Genomic DNA, 27755 nt, shown 5'->3' on the forward strand with positions numbered 1-27755 from the left:
GGGTTCATGGTTTCAGGCTCACCTCAGATGCCCTTTGTAGCTGAGGAGGCCTCGGATTTGTGGCCTTCCACCCCCCATTGCCCGAATGCTGGGGTTGCAGGTCTGCCTTCCACCTCTGGTCTCATGTGCTGGGGACTGAACCCAGGCCTTCGGGTGTGTTAAGCAAGCACTTACCAAGTGAGGTACACCACCAGCTCCTGCACTCAGCTTTCTGTCAGGAAAGCTGACGAACACAAAGAAAAGCCAAGAGAAGATGATGATGGAATAGCACTGCTTTTATACTCATAGTGAGAGTCAACCAATTTTCTGTTTTGGTTTTAAGATAAAATCACACCATGTGGCCCAGGTGGGTCTTGAACTCTGACCCCTTTCCGAGTGCTGGAAGCACGGGCCTCCCATCCAGCTTCCGCTCTTGGTCTGCCGCCGTCCCTCCTCTCACCCCAGAGGAGACCGAGTTGCCGCGTCCTCTCGCTAGTTCAGTGTGCCCACTAGGGATAAGCCCCGGATCTATCACGTCTAAAAGAACCAACAATAACTGCGTGGTATCTGGGCCAGCTTTCACGGCTGTTCATGAGTATTTTATTTAGTTGTTTTTCACGGGTTATTCTTTTATTTAATCTTTTGAGATAAGTCTTAAGTAGCCCAGGCCATCCCCAAAGTTACTGCATTGCATAGCTGGGGTGATTGGTACATGCCGTCACACCCTGCTGCTTGGATGCTGTGGTCTCTCTGAGCAGCTCCCAGTTCCTTCCAGCTTTTTGTCTTTGGAGCATCCCTGCCGGTTGTCTCAGAGCGCCTGCTGTCTTCTGGATTGGCTCCCTAGGTTTTTCATGGGTGTTTAGGTTGTGTCTTCATCCCTGCATTTCTGCCCACAGAAAGGTCTGAGGCCATGAATGGTTCACAGTTCTGAGAGTGTAGTCCCTAGGCAGGGGTAGAGAGGCTGGCGAGGTGAACTCTTGGGCCTGTTCCTGATTTGCTGAGTTGAATTTAATCACCATGACTGGAATTCTGAGTGGGACCCACAAGTCTGTGACTAGCAAGACCTCCAAGTAGCTGCTTCTAAGTCCGTGAACAACAGTTCAATACAGTTACTTAGGTGCCAATAAAAACTTGTACAGGCATAAGTCATGGTCAGTGGTGTGAACTCCAGACTGAGCTCTGCATAGAGGCTCTTTAACGTCAGGGTACTTCAGGATCACTGATGCTAAGTTGGGTACTTGTTTTCTTCCACCGTGAAAGTATACTTTTCTCAGGACTAGGAAATACTCAATGAGTAAGATTTTTCATTGAGATACATTTTAAGTAAGCATATGGAATAATAGGCTTTGGAGAAAGCCCACGCCAGTAAAGAACTGTGATTCCTAGCACCATTTCCTAGCGCTGGCTTCCTCATCTTCGTGGGGTTTTTCAGCGCTCAGGACTGCCGTGATCTTTAGAGCCTTCTTTTCCATCCTGCTGTGTGCGTCACAGTGCAGTGCCGTGCCTGTGTGGGAGAGTGATATTTATGTACCCTTTTAATTTTATATGTCATGAGTACTGTCCTGTATTTTTATCTGCATAATATTCGCCTATTAAACAACGTAATTTACTTAACCACTTATTATTAGAGTTTTCTCCTACTCATAGGAATAATGTTAATGTAAACATTTATATATGTCATTTTTGGCTACTTCTCAGACTTTAAAGTGTTTTACATATAATTGTGTGTGTGTGTGTGTGGTGGAGGGCAGAGGACGACCCGTGGGAGCTTATTCTCTGCTCCGTGTGAGTCCCAGGGATCGAATTTCGGTTCAGTCTTGGTGGCGATGTCTTTACCTCTGACTCATCTTGCTGGCCCATCCTCAGCCTTGGGTTTAGTGTTAGGATGTGTTAATGTTCGGGATGAATGCTGGCAGCTTACCTTGGAGGAAGGGCGTGCCCATTTACATCCCTCCAGTATCTGTCTCAGATTTTTGCCATCATTTAATATTTTATTTTTTTCAAGTTTACATTATGTGGACATTTTACTGTAAGTTTTATTTCCTTGTTCATAGTGAAGCTGATATCTCTCTCTTTCTCTTGCTGGGGATGCTGAATTAACACACATCCTCACTCTGTCTCTTCCTCTTTCAGACAGTATCTCACTGTGTAACCCTGGCTGGCCTAGGACTTGCTATATAGACCAGGATGGCCTGGAACTCAGAGAGACCCCTGCCTCTGCCTCCAGCATGCTGGGATAACAGGTGCACCATGATGCCCACTGAGGCAGAACATTTTTCTGATCTACTTGCCTCTTGCATTCTGGGAAAAGAATATTTGAAAACTCTTCAGGTCATGATGTATTAATCAGTCTGTACCTCCAAAGGACTGGGCCAGATGAAAGCTAGATCCTTGCCCCCACCCTCAGGTTAGTGTGGGGAGGATGGCAGGTTGGCGAGAAGGCTCAGCCCTATTTCTAAGCGGCAAGGACAGGACGTGAGCCCAGCAGCGTAAGTCAGGTGCCTGAGCCAATGCTGTCACTTTTACACCTGGCTTCTTGGTGTGGACGTCTCTGTAGCAGAAGGGGAGGAGAGGGCATCCTGGGAAATAGGGAGAGTAAGCAGTTCCCAGAAAAACAGCGGAACCCAAGAGACACAGCTGCTCACCCACCTCTTCGGGAACTGGCACAGCCCCACTGAGAAAGTCTGCCTGCATCACCAACAAGACATGGCCCTTGTGGCTGGCCTCTTCCAACACTAGCTTTTTCTCTGTTTGGGGCCCTGTGAGATCAGTGAGCTTGGTCTAGCCTAGGAGTTAGGGCCCTACAGGAAATGTTACAAGGCCCCAGAAAGGTCTTTGACTAAATGATGGTGGTCACTTGTCCTCATAGCCTGCCCTGATTGCCTTTAATGAAGCCCTGGGAAACACGTTCACCGCGGTTTTTAGTTGTTCCTGATAGCTATGGCTCTTACATTTTAGGGCCTATCAGAATCCCTGCCTACATTTGCTGATGTTGTATATTTTTGTGAACTCATGGTCTATTAAGCGCTTAGGGCTTAGAATGAGAAAAAGGGACAACAGTGACCTTATAAGAAATATGTTCAGGAATTCTGAGAAGCTAGGGTTTCATACTGTGAACCAAGGACGGAAGGAGGAGCTGAAGCTGGTTCCCTCTTTCGTGGACTCTCCTGAGTGGGAGCCGGAGTCCATTTTTAGTCATTTCAGTATCCTCTGTCTCCTTGAACCCTAGATGTGTGTTTTGGACAAACTGATGGTGGAGCGGCTGTCGGCAGAGAGAACAGAATGCCTGAATCGCCTGCAGCAGCACACAGCTGCTGAGAAGCAGGAGGGGGAGAAGCGGCAGGTAAGAATCAGCCAGCCCTTCGCCCCTGAGTCATTGCCTGTCTGCCCAACTGGTCCAAGTCCAACAGTGCAAACCCAGAGGCTGAGAGTGCATTCCATAGCCTGTTGTTTGGTAGCTCCAGTAAAGTCAGTAGCAAAGGGCACGCAGTCTTGTTTGAGCCTGTTGCTGAGTCTGCTGGCAGGACGTGGAGACAGTATGCTGGAGAAGAAGCTGTTCTGTGATTGGGCCATTCATCAGCTTCCTCTTTGGGAGTCTACTGCCTTTCCGGGTCAGCAGCAGGGCTGAGTACCTGGGAGTTTCTGAAAGCAACCAAAAACACCTGGCTTGGAAGATTTGCAAGGCATTTAGGCATCTGAGTTCTAGTGACCTTGGTTTGGTGGTAGGCATGGCCGTGGGAGGATGAACAATCCCTAACCTTTCAATGTGTGTAACCTCAAGTGTTGTAATGTGAAAGTTCCTTCTTGGGGACCAGAGAGCTGGCTTAGCAAGTGTGTTCTACTCTCCAGAGGCCCCGTTGCTGGGTTGCTCACAACTGTGTGATTCCAGCTGCAGATCTCCTCACGCCCTTCTTCCCTCCCCTACATGCATACATGGGGCGAACATTCACACAAACACACACACACATTTTTTTTTATCAAGGAGTGGGGGCAAGGAAGAGAGAAGATGTGCACCCCAAGGCACATGTGTGGCGCTCAGGACAACTTGAGGAAGCCAGTTCTTTCCTCCTGTCTCGTGGGTTCTGGGGATTGAACTGAGGTCTTCAGACTTGGCTGCCAGCGTTTTCAACACTAAGCCATCTTACCAGCCCTTGAAATACACCTTTTAAAATAATTTTTTAAAGATTATTTTATTTATTTGTATGTGTGGGTGTTTCGTCTACATGTGTGTCTATGCACCTTGTGGGTGCCTGGTGCCCTTGGGTCTCCAGGACAGGAGTTAGACTGTAAAGTGGCTGTGAACTGACGTGTGGGTGCTGGGAATAAAACTTGGGTCCTCTAGGAGAGCAGTCTGCCCTTAGCCACTGAGCCATCTCTTCAGCCCCCCAAAAGTTCATTCTTGATGATTTAATTCATAAGCCATATCAAATTCAATCTTGTACGTATTATTTGTGATTTCAGATGTCCTTGGTGGACGAATTAAAAGCCTGGTGCATGTTGAAGATCCAGAATCTGGAGCTGAGGCTGTCTGGAGAGTCTCGAACCTGTAGAGCTAAATCCACACCATCTCCTTGTGACTCCTCTGCAGGTGACCCACACTCCCTGATCTGAACATTGTCCACAGAGCAGATCTGCAGCAAGCACAGTGAGGTCGGGTGTTAGGAAGCATGGCGTATCCAGACCCGTGAGAGCAAGGAATAAAACGAGGGATACTGACAGGTGGCCTGGTGTGTCTAAAGACCATGACCAAAAGCAGCCTGCTGAAGAAAGTGTTTATTTGGCTTAAACATCCCAGGTCACACTCCAGGGTAGGAGCTTGAGGCAGGAACCTGGAGACAGGAACTGAGACAGAGCGTGAAGGAGATACTGCTCACAGACTCGCTCTTCATAGCTTACTCGGCTTGCTTTCTCCTATACCCCAGGACCACTCACCCAGGGTAACAGCTCCCACAGTGGGCTGGGCTCACACATCAACCATTAGTGAAGAAACTGTGCCCGCAGTAGGCAATCTGATGGAGGTGGTTTCCCAGTTTAAGTCCCTCTTCCCACATGACCCTAGCTTATGTAAAACTGAGAAAAACCAACCAGCACAATGAGGGCCAGTAAATCCTGAAGATGAGGGGAGATGAAGGACCAGCTTTCTTTTGGGCGTGGCTTCCCCCTCCTTATTCCTACTCAAGTAGCCTTTTGCCTTTACCTAAACCTGCAAAGCTGTTTCAAGCAGTAGCGATGTCCCAAGCTTGCCCTAGGTGATAAGACACGCTCTCAATGAACTCTTACCCTGCAGTGAGTACACGTGATTATTTTTAAAGCTAGCACATGTTCGTTGTACAAAATGATGGTTCCATATTTCCACACACTTGCATCATCCCTGGTACCTCCACATCTGATAATTCATTTCCTTTTCCCAAACAGCCCCTCTTCTATGTTATTGCTTTTTAAAAAATCTAGATTCTAGTTGGAAATGGTGGCGCATGCCTTTAATCCTAGCACTCAGGAGGCATAGGCAAGTGGATCTCTGTGAGTTCAAGAGATCTACATTTTAAGTTCCAAGACAGTCAGAACTACACACACACTTTGTTTCAAAAAAATAAAAAAATTCTAGATTCTGAATATGTAGGAAAAATATGTACCATCCTTTTTCACCTGAGTTATTTCACTTATATTAATCTCAGGCTGTATCCATTTTCCTATAGATGATATCATTTTTTCTTTATGGCTGAATCAAACTTCATTGTGTGTGTAAGCCATATTTTATTTATACGGTAATTCTAAAGACATTAAAGCTGAGTAATTAGGTCCTACTGGGGAGCTTTGATAGGTCAAGTACTTCCTATAGCCCCATCTGTCTACATAGCTTTATCTTCATACCAACATATCGAGACAGCTGTGAGCCAACTCTTCATGCTAGGACTAGCTATGGAACTGCTGTAGTGAATGGAACATAGGTCAAGTGGATCAGGAGTGCTGCATACCTTCCTCTCAACTCTGCTGTACCCCGAAAATCATTCCCCCTCAAAAAGAGTTGCTGGTGGGGTGTGGGATAGTGCATACCTTTAACTCCAGCATTTAGGGTTAGCTGGTGGGGTGTGGGATAGCACACACCTTTAACCTCAGCACTTAGGTTAGCTGGTGGGGTGTGGGCTAACCTCAGCATTTAGGAATCAGTGGCATGTGGATCTCTGTGAGTTCAGGACGATATAGTGAGACCTAGTCTCAAACAAGCAAAGAAAAGGTCCAAAAAACAAATTGGTATATAGTTTTATGTCCCAGAAATGAAGAGCATGGGCATATTCCCCATCGTAGATCAGCACTCTTTCTGTGTGCTGAATTTACAGCACTGTAAATTCTGTCATTTTTAGGCATTAGAAACAAGACCCAGAGCTTTCTAGGGCAGACAAAACAGGATAAAGGCAAGGCCAGAAATTTACCCTATATGCTCTTCCTGTGGCTAACACAGAATCCAAGAGCCCTGCTGAACTAAGATGAGAATCCTGGAGAAAAAGATGAAAGAAGCTCAGAGAAGGGGTAGGAGGTGCCTAGAAAGGCTGAGGCTCTGCGCACCCCAGGACTCTCGAGTGAGGGAGACCCCAGATCTGTGGCTAAATAAGGACATGCTCTGACACTGTTTCTCCTTTGTAGATCAACCAGTGGTAGCTGCAGGGCCACTGGCAGCTTCCAACAGCTCCTCTCAGGTTGTGAGGCCCAAGGAGAAGGCACACAGTGCCACTGCTGCCCAGAGACAGCAGCAGGAACTGCTTCCCTCTGAGGGCACAGGCTCCCGGTTGAGGAAGATCAAGGCCCCGGCAGCCCCCTGCCCCTTGAATGGGGCTCCCAAGTGTGATCAGCAGACTGGGTCCTGTGTCAACAGAGGCACTCAAACCAAGAAGTCTGGCAGAAGTGGGCAGACCAAGCATCGAGGCCAGCAGCCCACGGCCAGCAGCCCCTGTGGGCAGCAGTCCTCAGCAGCGGGCGGTGATGTCCGAGATGCCTCGCAAGCCCTGGAGCTAACCCAGTACTTTTTTGAGGCTGTTTCTACCCAGATGGAAAAATGGTATGAACGGAAAATCGAAGAAGCACGAAACCAAGCCAGTCAGAAAGCCCAACAAGACGAGGCCACCCTGAAGGAGCACATCAGAAGCCTGGAAGAGGAGCTTGCCAAGCTGCGGACAAAGGTGCAGAAGTAAAACCCAGACCCTGAGGGGAAGCAACGGGACTTCTGGCTTGGTAACAGGGAAGTAACTGTGTCCCGGGAGCGAGGGATTGTGAACAAGGTGGAACTGCCCCTTGGAGTCACCAATCTGCTGTGGACACCTGCTTCTGTGCTCTCAAGTTACACCCAAGCCTGGGAAGCTTGAGGAGTTGCAGGTCTTACTCCTAATTCTAAACCTTAGGCCAGGTTTATAAAAGCAAACCACCCCAAGAAGAGAAGGTGTGTGCCTAAGTCTGTGATTCAGTGACATGGAATGTGTTAGGGGCAAAGATTACTCTCTGGGAAATCTACAAGTAGTTATTCGCATCCACGTCAACACACCTGCTGTGCCTAGCCGGTCCCAGCAGAGCCGGGACTCAGATGCAGGAAGCTTCTTTCTCCCCTGTAACTCTCAAAATGCTCATCTCTTAACTGGGTAAAAATCTTTCAGATTTTGAGGGTAAATACATTTTAATGATCTCAGTGTCCAGTATGTCTTAAAATAATTTTAAAGGTAGTGTAAATAAGGAGTAATTGCTGACTGAAAATGTTTGTCAGATGAGAAAAGTTTAAACCATTGGTCAGATACTGTGTTTTTAGTCAAAATAATTGCGACTGTTAGGAAAACATTCATGAAACAACTCCAGCCAGTTACTTAGACTTCCTTTCTGAATACAAGACTTTTGTTCTGTATTTTGTAAACAAAGCAATTTCACGGAAGTTTAATTTCTAATTGACTTCTCTCACTGAAGAACATCAAGGTAAAAAATTGACTAACTCGACTTCCGGCTTTTCTTGATTACTGAATGAAATGTACTAGAGACGGAGGAGGTGAAGATATCTCGGTCAAGACCTTGGATTTCTCTAGTAATCTTTTGGATCATGGATTATATCCGTCTCCACGTGCTCTACATATGCATAGAAAATTCAGTTGTTTCTCTAAGCCTAAAACCTAAAAACTACTGACCATGAATTGTGACTAAAATGCTGTTCATTGAGCCAAAGAGAAGTGATGATATTTCAGGAATTGTGTAGTTAGCCCTTTGTCAAGCCAAGTTTTTGTTTTTCCTTCTAGTGACAATCCATGAATACAGACATTCCTGTAAACGTGACAGGGATTTTGAGTACAGAGTCCAGTGAGTCCTAGTTCATGTGACGGACCTGTCTCTATCCTCTGTGTCTTGGGAGGTGCAACCCTTTCCCAATAAGATGTCGCTCACTCCTGAAGGGTCATTCCTTATTATACACCAAACTATTAGGAACTGCCTAATACTAAAGCGATGAAACCCTGAGCTCAGAGAGTTATGCTCCAAGCAGGAGTTATTTTCACTATTAGAATACTTCTTACCTCAAGACATCCCTGTTGAGAACTGCAGACGACAACTGTAATTGGACACCAGGTCTCTACCAGAGTATCTTGGTGGCTGTACTTTGATGATATACCTCCTACCCGTCAGAAGCAGGCAGCTTATCACTGTGAACTGGATATTTTGTCAAGTCATTAAGCATAGAGACCAGGCTACTGAATAAGGGCAGTCAGCCCCTTACCCACAGGGCTGACTTCCTAAGTGGTGGGTGTTTGTTGTTGGTTGACTGTGTACTCCTAGACTGGCTTTGAATTCATGATCTTCCTGTGGCGGCCTCTGAAGTCTGGGGTTAAAGGAGTGAGCCCCATAGCCAATCACGTTTTGTCTGTAGCACCAGGGTTAGGTTTGTCGCCGTTGTTCCTTAGTGTTGTGCGGCACTGCAGATCTGGTGTGCATTGTCCCCTGTGCCATGTGCTACAAGAAGCAAGTACCCCAGCCCTCCTTGACAAATCACTGTTTATACCATGTATTCTCATGCAGCTCATGTTTCAAACAGAGGCCTAAAGTGTCAACAGCTGTGGAAAAAGTCATAAAACAGTGAAGTTGTACATTATTCATGTCCTTTTTAAAAAACGAGTTAGCACATCCAGTATACTGTACACTAAATATCTGTGATAGATGTGTTAGCCCTCACATTGTTTTTGACTTGGGGATTCCAAAACAGGCTTTTCACATGTCTTTTTTAAAATTTTATTTTTGGTGAAAGGCATGTTGTCTAATGTTTTTCTCACCTTGAACTTGTGTTTCCTGCAAGCATTAAACATTGTTTTCAGTTCTGTTGGTTCTCTACTCCTTATTTATAGTCATTTGTTCTGCTGGCGGCATTCAAGAGTTCCTGAAAGAGAGCCTGCACCCAGTATTTTACTTACTTAGAGCAAATGCATCTAACGTCAACTTCAGGTGTCTTGCATCCTTTAATGTTGTTAATGCAAGCATATTAACACCACAAGGTACAAGACAGGATAGCACTTTTAAAAAATACAAGAACAAATTGATTTTCAGTAAATGCAAATGGTAATCAAAAAGGCTTAATCTTGTGTGTTGGGGGTGGGCACGTGAACATGAGTGCAGGTACTTGCTTGGCTCTGGGTCCCCTGGAGCTGGAGTAACAGGCAGTCAAAGCCACCCCATGTGGGTATTGGGACCCGAACTCGGGTCCTCTTCAAGGTTAGTATGCTCTTAACTGTTGAGCCACCTCTCCAACTCCCTAAAAATCTAAAACGAATATAATTTCTCAAAATCCTAAATCCTGTGATCTCTGATTTATTAGGATGACTTTTGTTTTTTAAATCTGGGCCTGATTCTATATAATCCTTTTCCAAGGCAGATTTAGGCTGCTTCTGTTCAGAATGGCCTTTTCCTTAGTTCTGCTGGCACTGCTGGTGTACCTGATGCTCACGTCCCCTTTCCTCGGTTTCCATGGACCGATGTTCAGGCACATCCACGGCAGTGCTTGCTGTGCTGAGTTTGAAAGGTGCAACCCGACGGCCCCTTTTAGAGACAGGTGATGCAGGGCAAACTGTGTGGCTTCAGCTGCTTACATGTTTCACAAAGCTTCTGTGTGAAATCTTTCTCCCGTTGGTTAATCTCTCTCTTTTGAGACAGGGTTTCAACTATGCAGATCTGGCTGGCCTAGAACTCAGGGTACTGGATTAGAGGTGTGCCTTTACAACAGGACTGATGTTGGTTCACGTGCATAGTCAATTGTTAAAACATCTTAAGTTCTAGGAACAAGTATGAGTCTGACATTCAAACAGATAACCTTACAGGAGACGCTCAGAAAGGGCGATAGGCTGTACAATCCTGAGTCCAGATAAACTGGATTCAAGATAAGTAAAACGTCACCAGCAGCTCCACCTGGCCAACATCTCAAGGAAATGTGGTCCTGTGCCCAAGGAAAACACTGCTGAAAGACCCTCCTCGTGACCCAGGTTCAATTCCTAGCACCCACATGGCAGCTCACAACTGTCTGTAACTATAGCTCTAAGGGATCCACACGCTCACACAGACACACATGCAGGCAAAACATCAATGCACATAAAATAAATAATCACACAAGAAAAAGCCAAACAAGCCTTGGCCTATTCGCCAGAGAGGGGCTATTCAAAGCACCCGAGTGAGCAAAGTAGACCTGTCCCTTGGAGATGAAGGGAAACCCGGGTACTGCACTAACCTTTCCCTCTGAAAACAATTCCATCCAAAGTGTTTTATCTGCTCTAGAAATAATTAGGCAGGGTGTGGTAGCACATACTCGGCACTCGGCAGAGGCAGGTGGATCTCTGACTCTAAGGCAGCCAGAGCTACATAGTAAGTTCAGAGAAACAAAATCAAACCCCAGCTTGCCTTAGGATGATTCGCAGCTGAATACGCTTTTAAAGAGTTCCCTGTACGCCACTTTGGACCATCATCAGCATCCACATCTCATGACTGCTGTTTAGTTCCAAGATATTAGACCTCCTCAGAGTCTGTATTTGAATTTGAATGTCAACCAACCACACGAGGTCTTCAAGACTGTTTACAGAGAGCAATGTGGCTCACATCTGCAATCCTGGCAGATGGTAGGTGGAGGATGGAGGATTAAAACAGAAGACCTGGTTTCAAAAACAAAAACCTAAATTGCTCACAAATGGTTGCTAGCTATGTCTGCACAGGCTGTATACTGGCTTAGAAAAGCATGGGATTAGCTCACTCACATGCAGAACTGTGCATGGGACCCCAGGGCTCCAGGAGGTGGCGCTGTGTTCAGGTCACATAGGTTAAGCACATTTTGCACCATCTTTCCAGGCACCCAGCACAAGAGAGTAGTCAGGTTCCCAGTCTGGAATCCCTATTGTTGACAGGACACCGACTTCTGCTTACAGGACAGTGTCAGAGTCCTCAACACGCTTCCACTTCCACATAGTTCACTCAATGTGTATGAATTTTATCTCAAGGGCCCCATGACAACTTTGTGATGTTTTCTTTCTCCATTTTTGAAGTGCAGTATACCAAGAATCTGCCTTGATGGCTCAGTGTCCACGAGGATGTTAGGCGCAGGAGTTGAAGAACTGCCCAGTCTTCCCTCCTCTTTCTGCTGTTTCAATGTTCTCAGCTTTTTCATTTCCAACCAAGCTCCAGGTGTTCTGAGGTCTTAGTGCTCTGGTCATGAAACCGTAGCACACCTGAACAAAGTAATTTCACAACCCTGAAGGGCAAAGCAGGCTTTCCAAGTTCTAGAGCAGTGGTTCTCAACCTTCCTAATGCTACCACCCTTGATACAGTTCCACATGTTGTGGGGACCCCAACCATAAAATTGTTTAATTGCTACTTCATGACTGTAATTTTGCTAATGGAAGCTTCTGGTATGTGGCCCCTGTTCAAGTTGAGACGCTGTGGTGGAGCACCTCCTAGAGTCAGTACAGTGCCCTGACAGTCCAATTTCTATTTTGGTTTTGTCTTTGCAGCTGAGGTAGGGAGGTCACACCAGACCCTTAGTCTAAAGATGATACAGCAAAACCCTCACATGCTGCACAGAGCATTAAACTGTTCACTGAAAACACACAAAGCTCTCCTGTTTCTAACAAAAACACGTATCTTCCCTGAACTGTAACCCTTACCTTCAAGCATGAGACCTGCAGATCTGGTTCTAACTGATGTAACGTTTAGACACACTGCCCAGCAGTCGTGGTGCACGCCTTTACTCCCAGCACTTAGGAGGCAGAGGCAGATGGATCTCTGTGAGTTCGAGGCCAGCCTGGTCTACAGAGCTAGTTCCACGACAGCCAAAGCTACACAGAAAAACCCTGACATATTGTGTTTATCGTAAACATATTCATTAGAACGTTTCCTGCAGCAGATGGAGAAATCGACTCTTGAGAATTACACCGCATACCCGTTTTATTATACCAAGGGTGTCTGTGGACCTAACCACATTCTCACTCAAAGTTAGTAGTCTTAGAATATTCAGAGTTGTAAAGCCATCCACTGGGAACGCTCTGTCCTAGTCTAAGCAGAGGCTCTGTTACACCTGGCTCCGCTAACTTAACAATGTTACCAAGGTCACCCACGGGGAGCATGGAGCAGTTCTTCACTCGTTTTATTGCAAAATAACATTTTACCGTACACTGCACTACATTTTAAATATCCAAGCATCTGTTCACGGATATTCTGAATCCAGTATCTGGTTAGCATGGAGAATGCTGGAACTCATAACGTGGTGGCGCACACCTTTAATCTGAGCACTCAAGAGGCAGAGGTAGGAGGATCTCTGGGTTTGAGGCCAGCCTGGTCTACAAAGAGAAAACCTGTGTCAAAAACCAAAAGAAAAAAAAAAAAAAGGTTGAATTCTGTATACACTTTTTATAGGCATGGCTTCAGTTCTCTTGATTAAAGCCTAGACTTGCTAATATACGAGGTAACTCTGTGTCACCTTTTATTTATTTATTTTAAATATTTTATTTATTTATTATGCATACAATATTCTGCCTGTGTGTATGCCTGCAGGCCAGAAGAGGGCACCAGACCTCATTACAGATGGTTTTGAGCCACCATGTGGTTGCCGGGAATTGAACTCAGGACCTTTGGAAGAGCAGGCAATGCTCTTAACCACTGAGCCATCTCTCCAGCCCCCTATTTATTTATTTTTAATCACATTTTTTCTCTCTGTTTTGTTTTGTTTCTGTGCCACAAAGACCATGTGATAGACAACTTTCTGAATTGGTTCTCTCCTTCCACCACACAGGTCCAGGGGTCAAACTCATGTTCCTGGCAGCAAAAACCTTATCCGTGGCGCCATCTCACCAAACCCTCTAGCTACCTGGCTACCTTTTCAAGAACTAACAGTCTGTTTCCCAGAGTGGCTGCTGCTGTTTTGCCTTCATCCGAGTGTACAGTTCCAAGTGCCCATCTTCACGCTAGTTCACTTGTGAATTGCAGCCACTGCAGTGGAAATGTCAGTGCTTTGACTTGCATGCTCGATTGACATAATCATCTTGTCCTATGATACCGTAGGTCCTTTGTGACAGTGGCTTTGAGCTCGTGCAAAATGCATGGGATCTGAAAACCTTCGGTTAAGACTTTGCTAAAGCGAGTGTCCTTTCTAATTCCTTTAGTTGCATATTGCCTTGAGTAATCATCATTCGGATGGTATCCTGGAGAAGAAAGGGGAAACCTGGTCATGGTTTTTACCAGGTTAACCATGGCACAGTTCTATTCTCCTATCTGCTACATTCAAGCAGCAAGAGTGGCTGGTTGCAGGTTGTAGCTGAGGGTTTACCATGCCCAAGGCTCTACATTCAATCCCAACACAAAAGAACCCCCAGCAAGAAACCAATAGTGGGAAGCGCAAGCCAGTTGCTGCTGCTGTACAACAATCGGCGGTGAGCAAAACAGACCACCTTATTGGCATATCCCAAGATGTCCGCTAACCTTGACAAGTTCAACAACACAACAGGGCAAAGGAGCCGTGGCCTCGGTATGGCCTTGCTCTCACCTCTTCTGTGGCGCTTTTGTTCCTTTTGAATTCTTCCCTGGCCCAGTCCTGAAGGTACTTTCGGTCAGCCTCGCTGGGAACTTGCCTAATCGCTCGGAAGATCTTTCTGTAGAGGAGGAGGACTTGCTGCCTTCTCATGAACTGCCCGGGGAAGGAGAAAAGCAAATTACAACTAAATACCCGCCCGCTCCATCTCAGCAAACAACTTGGGACCAGAAAAGTTCCTTTAAACGAAACAAGATAAAAAACCAAAGCTCATCCCGGCGGTTTGCTTGGGCAATGCACACCAACCCGCCCTCGGGAAGCTGCGCGCCGAGGAGGCGGTGGCTGTGGGAGCCAGGTCTCAGGGACAGTGCCTCAAAAGACCACAGGCGACACTGCTCCAGGCGGGCGCCGGGAGCCTGGGAGCTGGGGGAACCCGGGTTACCTGCTTCAGAGTCAGCGCCCCGGGAGGCAAGCGGGAGGACGCCATGGCACCCGCCTGCTGCGCAAGCTCGGAAGTGGAGCCTGGGGCTGACGGGAACACGGAAGCGGAAGTAGGAGGCGGGTGAGCCCGGTTTCTAGGAGACGGACGCTTGAGGCTTGTGTTTCTGCTGGAGTCAAAGCCTCAAGGAACTTGTCACCTAGGAGCTTAAGCGTTTTACCTGAGGGGAGAAATTGTGAGCTCTTTGAGCACCCTTGATGTGTATAACGGAAAAGACCGGCGTTTAAACTAACTGTTTCTACTTGGCATCTTGAAAGCTTTTCTTTTTCTCTGAGCTTTATCCTCAGCCTGTAGCCACAGCGATCATTGTGGCTCCATGCACTTTTCCTACTCATGGAGCCTCTGGCTTTTTGTTTTGTTCCCCCACACCACACACCTCGCAGTGTCCCGTATGTAACTGCGCAGAATAGCTCCAGATGCAGGACTCTAATTCTCAGTGTTGGCTTCACAGGCATCATGAGTGATGCTCAACCCTATGTGCTTTGTCAGATTTTCTCTATTGTGGGAGCTTGAGGCTCACACTTGAGGCATCAGCGTTGGTGACAAGCACCTTTACTGTCCGAGCCGTTTCGGCGGCCCTTGGAAATTTTCTTTATACAATTATAACCGCTTTAACTCTACATTAGCATGCTTGTTTCTTTCGAGACTTTCCAGTTTCATCTTCTCCCAGCTGTTGTAAAACTGTATCGCACTGACCAGCTTTCTTTAAATATATTTACTTCGTCTACAAGTTATTTTTATTAATGGCATGATATGGATCTAAGTTCTTTTCCCGCCCCTAGACTAAAAATTCAAGGTCATTTATTAAATAATTTATAACATACCAGGCGATGGTGGCCCACACCTTTAATCCCGGCACTCAGGAGGCAGAGACAGGTGGATCTCTGTGAGTTCGAGGCCAGCCTCATCTACAGAGTGAGGTCCAGGACAGGCTCTAAAGCTACAGAGAAACCCTGTCTCGAAAAACCAAAATAATAATAACAATAGTAATAATAATTAATAACTTTCCTTGGCCATGGTGGTAATCTTTTTGACCACAGAGTCTTTTAGGGTCTGAATCTGTCCAGGCTTTTTTTTTATTATTGACTTTTATTGAGCTCTACATTTTTCTCTTCTCCCCTCCCTTCCACTATCAGGCTTGTTTTAATCTTGGACTAGTAGTACGAGTAAATTTCATTTCGCTTTGAGGGGGAGTGGTAGGGGGGGCTGTGAGTTTTGGAGCTTGGATGGAAAAGTATCCTGGCAGTCGGGGGCCAAGGATTCGACAAAGTCACTGTAAGCTTTGCAGCTCTGCTGGGGGTGGGGAAGGTTTCCAGAGGGCTCTGCTCTGCTAGGGGGAAAGTTTCGCCATTAAAGTGCTGCAGCTCCACCCTGGCTCCCTCGAACGGTGTTCCAGATGGCCTCTGCTCGGGTGCAAGGGTCACACCGCGCAAGCCTCACTTAAGAGATTTACGGGGAGGAAAATAACCAGAACGGCAGCTGCCTCTATGATGAGAAACAACAAACTAAACAACACAGAGGTTATATAGGACTTCTTGGAGGGGAGACACTCAGGGATGTTTACAGTTGATGGAGTTTTGTGACCTGATTCTGGGGCAAGCTCAGGGAATTCCGGGACTGTTATACAGAGAAACCCTGTCTTGGAAATAAAACAAAACGACATAAAAAGAACAATGTGTGAATATACCAGTTGAATACAGTGTATTTGACTATAGTATAGTATATTGACTATAGAATATTTCAAATACACTAGATTTGAATATAGTAGGATATTTAAAGCCTGTTACCCAAGCGTAGCTCCAGCAGATATCTGAATAGAGTCAGACCTGTCAGCAAGGGATGATAACACTTGGTGGTCTCTTCAATTAAACTGATTAACCTCATACACGTACATATCACAGATTGAAATTACACAATGACGTCTTGCCACGGTGATCTAACTACTCAAGAACACCAACGATCAGCCTGCTGTACTTCAATAGTTTTACTGGCTTTTGATACTAAGTAATCCTGGAACTCAGACCTACCTGCCTCTGCCTCTCAAGGGCCAAGATTCAAGGTGCCGTGGTACAGCACCCCCTTTCCAGGCTGCGGGGACGGGAAAGTTACCCGGATTAGATGATGACAAGGTGCAGATTGTGCCACTTGACCCCTGAAATATCAGAACTTCCCTTCCCGGCCAGACCAGGTAGCTGGGGATAGGAGGGAGACTAAAAGCTCATCATTTCCTTTACCATGCCAACCCAAGTGGAAATGGCACCTGTTCATCAGGATTCTGTCCCAAACCCAGGGAGCCACCCTATGGGCAAAGAAACCATTCCACGTAGGCATGATTTGTCCTTAGCTACACATGTTGATCAGAACTGTGGTCAATGCAACCGCAGTGAAGAGTTACATCATAAAACTGAATCTTTATATCACATGTGTTTCCGCCAACTTACCTTTTCCCTCTGCTGCAAAGCCTGCACGCAGCAGCTTATGGACCACGGAACAGCGAGGCCTAACCACTACCGTATGACTAGAAGTCTGTGGTCTGATTGGCAGAGAGGATCAATTCTTTAAACTGCTGTCCTATTTCTCATAGTCCGTTAAGAATGATCAGAGTATCCGGCCCTGCCCCTTGCTGGATACTGTAGCAGGAAATCTCCCCTTACCCTTCACCATGGACATGCACCTTCCCTGGGCAGCACATTAGAGCTGACCCTGTTGTCAGGAGAGCCGATACCCCCCCATCTGCCATGTGTTAGCATGGGTGAGGGAAATTTCAATACATTGCTACCTATAGGAGGCAAAAGAACTGGCCCCGTGACGACGAGAGTTGGAGAATTAGCCCTTTCCCTCACTGGCTGCAGCACGTGGGAAACTGGGCAGTACACCAGAGGGGATCCTGTTGGCGATGGGGCAGGTGAACCCACCCACCTCCTATGCCTTTTACAGCAGTTGAAGAGAGGACACTGCACTGTGCCTGGTTGGTGTGAGTGTGGGCAAGCCAGACCTGACCCACTTCTCACTGCAGGCTGCACTGGGTGGGCTGGCCAAGGCAGCGCTGGAGTTCGTTCTGATGCTGACAACGGAGGAGAGCTGACAGGCTAACCAAGCCAGTGACACCCAGGCCAAGAACCAGAGCTGTGAGTTGGTTGACATCCACCTCATCTATAAACATGTGAAGGGGATGAACCTACAGATCCAAAACAGAAGGATCTCCACAGCACAGGACAACAGGATATCCAGGAGGAGCCCCAGTGAGCTGCCTATGGATGGTAGAGCAGAAACCATTGATCTGGTGCCTAAACCAGATGACTCATGAATGGCTCCAGGCGAACTGTGACTCATTGGGTCACATCACAGTTTCTGTGACAAGTCTCCTCCTGTTTTTTTTTTTTAAATTATTATTATTATTTTGGAGGGGGGTTGCAAAGACGGCGGGAAGAACGGGGAGGGGCAGGGAGATGGTGAGATTGGGATTTGGAATGCATAATGTGAAATCCTCAAAGAACCAATAAAAGTTAAAAAAAAAGACCAAAGATTAACTCAACAATTATTTAATAGTTTTTAGAATATAAGCTGCATAGCGTTTGAGTAAAAAATAACCTAACTTTAAGTACATGCTTCAGGACACTTGGCTAAGCAGTGAGCATCTGCCTGTGATGACCAGCACATAAGGGTGAGCACACTGCAGTGTGAGCTGTACAAAGACATGGAGACGGACGCACAGCACAACACCTAGAAACAGTTAAATACAACACAGAACATGATTTCAAGTATTCAAACACTGCTCTCTGGCCAAGGAAAACCGCCCCCACATCCCAACAAACAAAACCCAACACGACTGTGTTCTGTGTGAGTGAGGCAAAGACAGAGCTGTTTGGCTCTTGTGGATACGGCGTTCTTTTACTCCTCTCCACAGAGACTGACTGGCTCAGGGTAGCTTGAAAGCAGTATAGGGATAGTTCTTCCTCTTAACACTGGGGACACTGGGGAAGGGTGGCTAAAGAAATAAATTACAGCAAGGGGCTATGGCAGTCGCCTTCCCATTATTGCATAGTCTCCCGCGCAGCCGCTGTGGAGGGCACAAACAGCTGCTGCAATCTTTGTACAGTTCTATGATCATCTTTGCTGAGAACATCCCTGCTATGTTTCCTGCTTTATATGCAGGATAAGAAGGGCCAATCAAGTGGTTCCACCTGTAAGCTTAAGGCAGGGACTTCCCCCAAAAGACCTGCAGAGAATGCAGTCCCATGCCCCTGGAAGCATTTCCTCAAGAAGGGGGTAGAGGTCACTGCCAGAGGAAAACAGGTAGCTGGACTGGGGTAGTGTGACCTCTAGCTGGTTCCTAGTCATGAGCTCTGGCACCACTTGAGAGCCTTCTGTGCTCAGGAGGTCGAGAGCTCTGCTAAGCTCTGCTACGTTGTAAATACAAACGTATAGTGCAATGTTTTTTTTTTTGTTTTTTGTTTTTAAAATAACTGCTGGATACATTTTAAAAAAAAAATCAGATCCAAGGTGAAGTAGTATCAGAGCACGGAGTTCACAAACAGTTGTCCAAAGGGAGTGCTGGGGGAAGATGCTGTGATCACGAGCTCACTACAAACTGTTTCTGCTCTATGAGTGGTCAGATGCTGTCACCAGCTCAAACCACTGCCTCAGGGCATCACTGAGGGTCTCAGGAAGAACATTCACATCTCGAAGAATGATGTAAAATGGAAATGGGAACTCTTCCATGTAAGATCGGATTTCGGGCATCTCTCCAGGTCCTTTAAATATTGGTACTTTAATGTCCAAGATAGAATCCTGTTAACAAAAGACATTTGGGAAGAAATGGGAAAAATTAATCAGATCTTTGACAAGTTCATTGGTGACCTTGCTAGTTGACAAACTTTTATTCCTACATAAGAGAAATGTCTAAAACGTTTATGAAGAAGGCAGCTCCTTCTGGGACAAGGAGCAGTTCAAGAAAGAGGAAGGAAGAAACCGCTTTCCTTTTTTTTTTTTTAAATATTTATTTATTATGTGTACAACATTCTGTCTGTGTATATATCTGCAGGCCAGAAGAGGGCACCAGACCTCATTACAGATGGTTGTGAGCCACCATGTGGTTGCTGGGAATTGAACTCAGGACCTCTGGAAGAGCAGGCAATGCTCTTAACCACTGAGCCATCTCTCCAGCCCGAAACCGCTTTCCTTGCAGCGGTGTCTCCATGCTCTACAGAGACATCCCACTCTCCTTGCCGGCCAGCTGCTGGGACGCTATGGGAAAGGCTGGTCTCTACAAGTATCACACTTTCACACAGAGGGAAACTATACCCCAGAGGCTCTGGAGTCTGTGAACCTCTGCTCTCCTATTCACGACCTATCCTTTTCAGTATTGTGCGGGATGCTCTGCACTGTGTGAGGCTGAATGAAGGAAAGTGCGCAAAGCACCAGCCCCTCAGATGACAGAGCTGCAGCCATATGTTAGAGCAAGTTCAAGGGCCCCTTTTTCTGCAGAATCACGGCTTTCGGCGAGCACTCACCCGTGCATTGGGATTATCCAACACAACAAAAATGACGAAGATGTTGGCATTCTGGGCAGCCTGGACTGCCGCCAAGACTCTATCTTTGCCTTCGAGGAAAAGGCCTCGTCCATCAGAAACTATGAGGAGTAGTTGTGCAATCTCTGTAGAAGCCGCAATTAGAGGAGGAAGGGAAAAGGGAAGCCCATTAAACAACTGAAAACCATCTGCGGGACCACTAAGCAAACAGATACCTGGAACTGCCACATTCTGCACACACACGAGAGGCCTAGATTCAGACAAGTTAGACACTCAGCTGATCAGACACTGCAGACTCTTCTATTAGTGCTCCAGGGAGGGTCAAATTTAGATCAACTTCAACTGGGAAGCAATTGATTTTTTTTTTTTTTTTAAAGATAGGGTTTCTCTGTGTAGTCCTCCTGGCTGTACTAGAACTTACTCTGTAGATCAGGCTGGCCTTGAACTCACAAAGATCCACTAGCTTTTGAATCCCTGGGATTCAAGTAATTCTCATTGAGTACATTTGCTTTTTCCTATAGAGAATGAATATATATATGGTGATGGGGGGGGGGGTTGGGAGTTGTAGGGACTCAGGAGATGGCTCAGTTGGTAAAATGATAAAATGATGTTATGCAAGCATGGACCTGACTTAGGGTTCCCAGCACCCACATCAAAGTCAGGTGTGACAATGAACGCCTGTAATCCCAATGCTGGAGCGAGGGAGACAGGAGGAAGCCTGGGGTCTGATGGGGTCTCACTGGGAACTCCAGGTTCAGTGAAAGACCCTTTCTCAAATAAACAAACAAACAGACAAACAGCATGATCAAGGAAGACTCCCAGTGTCAACCTCGGGTTTGTACACACACGGAACACATATACACACACCCACCAATTAAAAACCAAAAAGATAGTGAAGGGCAGAGGATGAGAGCAGTCATTTGTTAGCAGAGGGAAGACGGTGGCTCACCTGGACTGACGTTCTGGGATAGCTTCTGGGCAGCTGCAAACATTTTGGCTGCAGACTCTAGAAACTAAACAGAAGCAGCACAGATTACTGCTACCCCCTTCCTAGCCAGAGATCCCCATGGCGCCTGACATAGTCTGTCTTCGTACTGTGCAGCACTTCCCACGGAGCACCGACGTGCTTCATACAGAAAGACTGCCACTCGCTAGTGCCCTAAACACTCCAAAGGGAGAAAGATGACGAAAATGTGAAAGCCAACAGTTTCCTTCTTTCAAGAAGAGCAAGAAAATAAACCTGCTGAACAAAATAGAAGGCAGACTGAGAGCAAGGACTAAGAATAGAGGCTGTCATCTTCTTAGGAGTCCCTAACTTTGCTCCCCATCATTTTATCTTAACGGAGAGAGCCTGGGCAACACTGGGCAAGAACTCTGTTTTTCAAACTACTCAACCGTGCTAACATCAACGATCTTTGAGGACCGAGGAAAAGGAGCCGTACCCTGGCTAAAGGATGCCAAGGCAACAGTTCTGGCAACATACAGACCGAAGTTGCCATACTACCTGTTCTAATTCCAGAAGGCAGATGGAGGTTTCTAAAAATTGGTGTCTCTTAACATCAGCTTTAGATTAAAAAAAAAAGCATGAGTACTCTATCTGCATTTCCACCACTATCAGATCCCACTATAGATGGTTGTGAGCCAACATGTAGTTGCTGGGAATTGAACCAAGGACCTCTAACCAGTCCTTCTAACTGCTGAGTCATCTCTCCATGCCCCAGCTTTAGAATTCACGCAAACAAATACTGACTTCACGAGAATACCTGTGCAATCTTAGTCTTCCTCTGTTGGAATTTGCAGAGCCGCAGAATCTGAGACCCAGAAGAATCACCGAACTGCTCGTGGAATGGGTGCAACAGCTTTACTGACTCTCCAAAACTGGAAAAGAAAACCAGATACAAAATGATTTTTCCACAGTCATGTGATCAAATCAATAAAGGCTAGAAACAGAATTTCCCCACTGGGATTTAAAGGCAATGTTAGAGCCAGGCGGTGGCGGCACACATCTTTAATCCCAGCACTCGGGAAGCAGAGGCAGAGTTCGAGGCCAGCCTAGTCTACAAAGCGAGTTCAAGGACAGCCAGGACAAGAAACCCTTTCTCAAAGACGGCTCAGTGGTTAAGCCAAGAGGTTAAAGAGCACCTCTTTCAGGAGACCCAGGTTTGGCCCTGCCATCACAAATGCCTGTAAATCCAGTTCAAGGAATCAAGCGCCTCTCCTGGCTTCCAAGGCTATTGCATGCATATTTGATGCACAGCCATACAAAAAGGCAACCACCCATACACATACAATTTAAAAAGGCTTTAAAAGGCAACATTACCTGCACACAGCAATCTGACCCACTTCCAGGAGGGTTAGCGCATTACCAATCACAGCCAGAGACTCAAATGCAAGCTATGAAGAAGAGAGAGTTGAAGGCATCAAATCTCCTCTAAACCAGTTTGCTTTAAGATGTCACAAAACATTATTTTTTCTGGATGGCAAACAGTGAACAACACTCCCGAAATGTCATACAACCCCCCCAGGCTGAAGTGCCCCTCAGACTCTCCTCTGTATCGTAGATGCTTCAACTCCAATGCATCACACTGATAGGAATGGTTTGCTTGCTATACTACTGAGAAATGTTTCATAAATGCAACTTTTCTTTCTTTCCACAGCAGAGACTACATAAAATCTTCCCCGCCCCCCAGACACAGTTGCTTTGTATAGCTTTGGAGCCTGTCCTGGAACTTGCTCTGTAACTTCAAGCCAGAGGCCTTGAACTTGCCTCTGCTGGGATTAAAGGTGTGCATTACCACTGCCAGGTTCATAAAATCTTTCATATGTAACTAAACTTAAAACAGCTTAAATTCATTTTCATGTATACAGTCTAACTATAGAACTGAGATGGAAATGTTATCACCAGGGTCTTTCGGCTGAGTCCTGTCCTGCTCTGTAGAGGGTCTTTTTCTGTGTGTCTGCCCAGGGAACATCGTCCCTCAACTGCTGGTTTTGTATGTGATGCCTGAGATTTCTCTGCTGCCATCTGTTGCCCCTGAGATTTTTCCTGCCTCTTAATTCTTTAACTGGCAGAGAAAATGAGCCCTGCCAAGACCCCCGGAGCGTGACACTACATCTCAGAATGCTGGGAAAGAATGGGTTTTGAAAACGGAACTGAAAAGGGAGGGGGCATCTTGATTTTTCGAAGTCATCTGAAAACCCTCAAAATTTCCTATTTACATTTCTTCCTTTCCACCTGAATAGGAGGGAAAAAAATTGTGCTTAGTGTTTTTCTTTTGTGCTTCACTGCTCCAAGACCCTATGCAGTTTAAAGATAGGCCCAAAGAAACTAATTATCAAGTCAGCCAGATAAACTAAAACCCTTGAAACAAAATGGTTTGTATTTTGAAAATAATATTCCTGCCTATATATAAAGAAAGTAAAAATCTAGCTAGCTCACCATGAAATAAAGCATAAGAAGAAAATTTTTATTTATTTAAAAATGGCTACAAAAGCTAAAAGGTGGAGGTGGTGCACACCTTTAATCACCATTATTGGGGGGGGCGGTGCACAGGCAGGTGAATATCTGGGTTTGAGGCTAACCTGGTCTACAAAACTAGTTCTAGGACAGCCAGAGCTGTTATACAAGGAAACTCTGTCTCAAAAATGGGGAGGGGCACTCATAATTGCTTGGAGGAAATGCTTTAAGGTTGCCAATTTGTGGGTTCTAAATTTCAGGTGTGAGTAAGTTAAAAAGAATAGTCTTCTTAGGCACCCACTGAGCACTTCTGTGGTCTTCACCGCACTCCCTCCTGTACCCCCATGCAGCTCTGTCTGTGTGAGAGCACACAAAGGCCACACTTCCACATCAGTGCCCACCAGTGCCTCTCCTCTTAGACCTTGGAAGGTGGAATAGCTAAGGATGGCTAACCCTCTTCCTTGTTTGGATACTGCCCATTTTAGCATTTAATAGCTCATTGTCTTCATCTGCAGCAAATGCAAAGAGATTTCAAATTCAAAACACTCAGTTACAAAGTTTTATATGCTGACAGACAGAACTTTAAAAAGACATGACAGATGATAAACTGGCCAATACAGCTAATTAGCCTTTGTAAATGAAACGGTTAAGGCTTGCATTCCTCTATCAAGTGTCTGTCTTTAAACAAGCTTGTAAGTAGTCTACAGATAAAGGACAAGGGAATGAATGAAGGGAACACAGACTTAGTTTTAAAAACAAACCCTCCTTCATTTCTTTACTTTTCAATTTCTGGGTCAGAATTATCTTAAAGAATTCTTTTATCTTCTATAAAAGTCAACCAACACAGAGCTTAGATATAAAGCCCACACAGAACTGTGAGAAAACTAAAAAGCAAAAATGAGAAATCTTATCACCACCCACATGAACGACAGCACAGTTTTAGAACAAATTAGTTAAAAATGCATTACACTGAGTACTTTTAAATACACATTTAATCTTTATCACTGAGGTAGGGACTGTTATAATCCTCAACTTTTTCCAGAAAGTATAAAACTGATAAGCTGCCCAAGTTATGGTGAGGTGGGATGGGGACCAGACTCAGAGGGTGTGGGGTAATATCCTACAGGCCACATATTTTTGCACTGTACTGACAGGCTCTCAAGCCACAAGAGCAGCCGAGGTGCTAAAAGCACTTTCAGACTGGCTGTCTCCTGAGGTCAGGATATGCTGATGTTCTCCTGCTCCTTCTTTGTAATTATGGGGACAGACTGGAAAAGAGGGGTTAATTCCAAGCTAGTGACAGAGCTGTGGACATGACTTTAGACCTGCTACCCTGAAAGCAAAATGCTAATGAACGTCCCCCTCAGTTTCCCTTGTGAGATGAAAGCTGTTTTAAGAATAAACACGGGTGATCTTCAGGATTCAAATAAACCCTGGGACTCCCTTCTGATACTGCTGTGTAAACTGTGTCTCAATTATTCCCGATAGTTTATGTTGGGGCTGGACCCCGACAAGAGGGTACTTACTAAGATTTTCTAGGAGAGCACCCATATTTTAGGTCAGTTGTTGGCTTATGCTAGATAATAACATCACTGTAAAAAACCCTCAAAACAAAACAAAACAAAATCCCCTAGAAACCAAATAGACAATGGTTTCAGAAACCATGTGATATGCAATCAAAACAGTTTAATAAAACAGCTTAATTTTTGCATTTTATAGAAAATAAACACTGTTCAGTATAAAAACAGTAAGGGATCAAAGTATTTGTGCCATCATGGAATTGCCTTTCAGGCCTTAAAAGCACACACCATTCTAGGCCCAGTCACCGCATCCTCTCTGCCCACTGTCCGGATACACTCGACAGCCTGGACAGCATGGCTTGGATTTCGCTCTCCTCACCTGCTTGGTGTGGTTGTCTACCATGCTGGAAGAATCATCAATAGCCAAACAAATCTGATACTGCCGTTTGCTGGGCTTGGTCCTCCGAAGCCAGATCCTGTCTTTCCGAAACTGACTGGCAATGTACGGAATGATCTTCCGCATGTTCAGCCGCTTGCCCGTGCGATAGTCCCCCCTGTTACAGGAAAGATGAACACAGTCCCATGCCTCAGATTTAAGACAAAAATCATGTTAGTAATAACTTAAAACTAGAGTGTCAAGTAACTAGTCCTCGGGCAAAGGTGCTACCATTCACTGAAGACTGCAGGCTAGTCTTCCGACCGCCAGCTAGAGCCCTGGTCCAAGATCTGACTGCAGTAACTAAGTTTTTCCAGAAAAGCTAAGACACATTTTATAAAATTAGAAAATATAATTTTCTGTATTTAAAAACAAAGTCCTATATGCTTCTCTTTCCTGTTCTAGACCATGACTTTGACCACATCTTTGTGGCCCTAGTCCTGGCTGAGTCACACCACACCAGCACAGGGAACACAGGGAACAGCACCACATCTAAGGCTGTTCCCTCCCACACAGCAGTAATGTAGCTGCCTTCATGCATATACTTCTTTCCCACAGAAGAGCACACACACACGGTTACTACGTGCAGCTAGCAGGGGACAGTAGCAGTATCGAACACCATACTGGTGCCCAGATAGCAGAAGTGGTTGACACTGACCTCTAAAGGGCCTCAAGAGGAAAGACTTACCTCAGCTTGGCTGCCTGTGTGGGCTCTAACAGCAGACGAAGCTGCTCGCACAGCTGTTGTGAAAGAGATGCAGTTAAGACTAGGTAACTCTGCCACATCTCAGCTGCAGCCTTCTCCTAGGACAGCAAAACAGAATTATTATTAGACCGTTGAAGCAGAAAAGAACTTGCATGAACTTTTTTGGCAAAAGCACTTTAAAGCCTTTCTCAGCAAGTAGCAATTCAACTAAATCAATAAAAATGTTCCCTTGCCCCCAAACTGATAACCTACAGTTCCAAGAAAAAGGGTGCAATAGGCCAGTTAATGGGAACTCACAAACAAATCAACACTTTCCTCCTGTCACCTAAAGAACAGGACCTGCATGCCCTGCACAGCGGCATGTGTGAATGAGGACCTCTGGGTGAGACTGATGTAGCCACTCTGAGCTCTCACCAGTTTTCAGAGGGAAAGCGACAACAAATAGCAATCCCCGCAGCAGCACCGATCCACGGACACATGGGCAGAACACATGATATACACAGGTAGGACGAAAGATGATATACACACAGAAAAGAGGTTTGCACACGCACCTCTATATTTAGAAAGATGATATACACACAGAAAAGAGGTTTGCACACGCACCTCTATATTTAGAGGTTAAACCATTAAAGAAAAGACACTCCACAGCAGCAAAGATCTAGAAGATCTGCAAGACCACAAGCATGACCTTTTCCCTAGCTTCCTTTATAAAGCCAGGAACGCAAATTAAAGGAACCAAATACATATGTCTGCTTTAATGAGACTGTAGCTCTAGTGGCAAAGCAGGTACAAACAGTGGATGCCCAGGCTTAAATTAGATTCTGACTATACTTTCTACTGGTCTCTCCCTTTTACAATGTAACTGGAGCCAAGAACCTACTGAGTTGTATCCTAAAAACTCAGGCAAATGATTTTGTGGAAAGAAAGCTCTGACTTACCTCTTCTGCATTCCCATAGTCATGAGCCTGCCAGGTCTCCAGCTGTCGCTCCATCTCCTGTCTCAGCTCACTGACATCTTTTAAAAGAGGCTAAGAAGGAAAAGCTACTGGTAAGTGGTGGCCCAGGCTGTAATCAACATCTTATCATTGGCTGTCTTTCTACGGTGTGACCTTGTTGCAGGTATGTCTGAACTCACAACTTAGACAAATTTAAGGGGGCAATCAAATGATTCCACTTCCTGTTTGCAAGACCACATGGATGAGTAAAACTTTCATCATTTAAAATACAGCCTAGTCAAACAAAATAAACTGAGACTTCTTTTCTTATGTGTACACAGACGCACATGTACATGTGGAGACCAGATGACATCAGGGGTTTTTCTTCCAGAGTCACCTACTTTCTGATAACCTCTATCTCCATGAAGTCAAATTACTATGGGGAAGGATCAGCTACAAGGCTCCTCGTGTGGATGGAGAGATGGCTAAGTTAGTTAAACACATGTCTTGCAGGCATGACCTGGATTCTAGCCTCAGAACCCATGCAAAAAGAAGCCAGGCGCCCTGATACATAATATCAACACTAGGAGGTAGAGATAGATGGATCCCTGGAGCTGGCTGCTTAGCCTCCTTAGCCTATTTGAAAAATTCCAGGCCAGTCAGAGACACCAATTTCAA

The 27755-nt window shown here is 45.7% G+C and overlaps 3 protein-coding genes across 7 annotated transcripts in view; 1 reads left to right on the forward strand and 2 right to left on the reverse strand.

Moving 5' to 3' along the window:
• Ankrd6 (ankyrin repeat domain 6) overlaps positions 1–9334 on the forward strand; it is a 139732-nt gene extending 130398 nt beyond the window's left edge. For all 4 annotated transcript variants that reach the window (XM_041667389.1, XM_041667390.1, XM_041667392.1 and 1 more), the window contains exons 14-16: positions 3209–3322; positions 4441–4567; positions 6622–9334. In XM_041667389.1, coding sequence (XP_041523323.1) covers positions 3209–3322; positions 4441–4567; positions 6622–7166 — 786 coding nt within the window. In that variant the 3' untranslated portion in view covers positions 7167–9334. The remainder of the gene's footprint in view (positions 1–3208; positions 3323–4440; positions 4568–6621) is intronic.
• On the reverse strand, positions 255–14521 carry Lyrm2 (LYR motif containing 2). 2 transcript variants are annotated; one of them, XM_041667394.1, is made up of 3 exons: positions 14436–14521; positions 14009–14149; positions 255–1483 (listed from the first exon to the last, which is right to left on the reverse strand). In XM_041667394.1, the coding sequence occupies exons 1-3, from the start codon at positions 14478–14480 to the stop codon at positions 1433–1435; spliced, it is 237 nt and encodes a 78-aa protein (XP_041523328.1). In that variant the 5' UTR covers positions 14481–14521; the 3' UTR covers positions 255–1432. The 2 variants fall into 2 exon arrangements, with proteins under 2 accessions (XP_041523328.1, XP_041523327.1); XM_041667393.1 differs by lacking the exon at positions 255–1483 and adding an exon at positions 13075–13667.
• A 3503-nt stretch (positions 14522–18024) lies between these two features.
• Mdn1 (midasin AAA ATPase 1) overlaps positions 18025–27755 on the reverse strand; it is a 125961-nt gene continuing 116230 nt past the window's right edge. The window contains exons 95-102 of the mRNA XM_041667517.1: positions 27081–27170; positions 26125–26240; positions 25380–25554; positions 22344–22417; positions 21787–21901; positions 20973–21036; positions 20006–20148; positions 18025–19283 (exon numbers count right to left, since the gene is read on the reverse strand). Coding sequence (XP_041523451.1) covers positions 19095–19283; positions 20006–20148; positions 20973–21036; positions 21787–21901; positions 22344–22417; positions 25380–25554; positions 26125–26240; positions 27081–27170 — 966 coding nt within the window. The 3' untranslated portion in view covers positions 18025–19094. The remainder of the gene's footprint in view (positions 19284–20005; positions 20149–20972; positions 21037–21786; positions 21902–22343; positions 22418–25379; positions 25555–26124; positions 26241–27080; positions 27171–27755) is intronic.

The sequence above is a fragment of the Microtus oregoni genome, unplaced genomic scaffold (assembly GCF_018167655.1).
Source record: "Microtus oregoni isolate MIOR12 unplaced genomic scaffold, Mior012 000017F_ref0000208, whole genome shotgun sequence".
NCBI classification, from domain to species: domain Eukaryota; kingdom Metazoa; phylum Chordata; class Mammalia; order Rodentia; family Cricetidae; genus Microtus; species Microtus oregoni.

What these genes read in the sequence shown, in the direction of transcription:
- Lyrm2 (XM_041667393.1), bottom strand. Translation starts at nt 14,480, where the DNA reads ATGGCGTCCTCCCGCTTGCCTCCCGGGGCGCTGACTCTGAAGCAG. An exon ending in GGGCGCTGACTCTGAAGCAG is followed by an intron (nt 14,150 to 14,435) that starts GTAACCCGGGTT and finishes TTCCCCGGGCAG; the next exon opens with TTCATGAGAAGGCAGCAAGT. An exon ending in ACAAAAGCGCCACAGAAGAG is followed by an intron (nt 13,668 to 14,008) that starts GTGAGAGCAAGG and finishes TTTCTTCTCCAG; the next exon opens with GATACCATCCGAATGATGAT.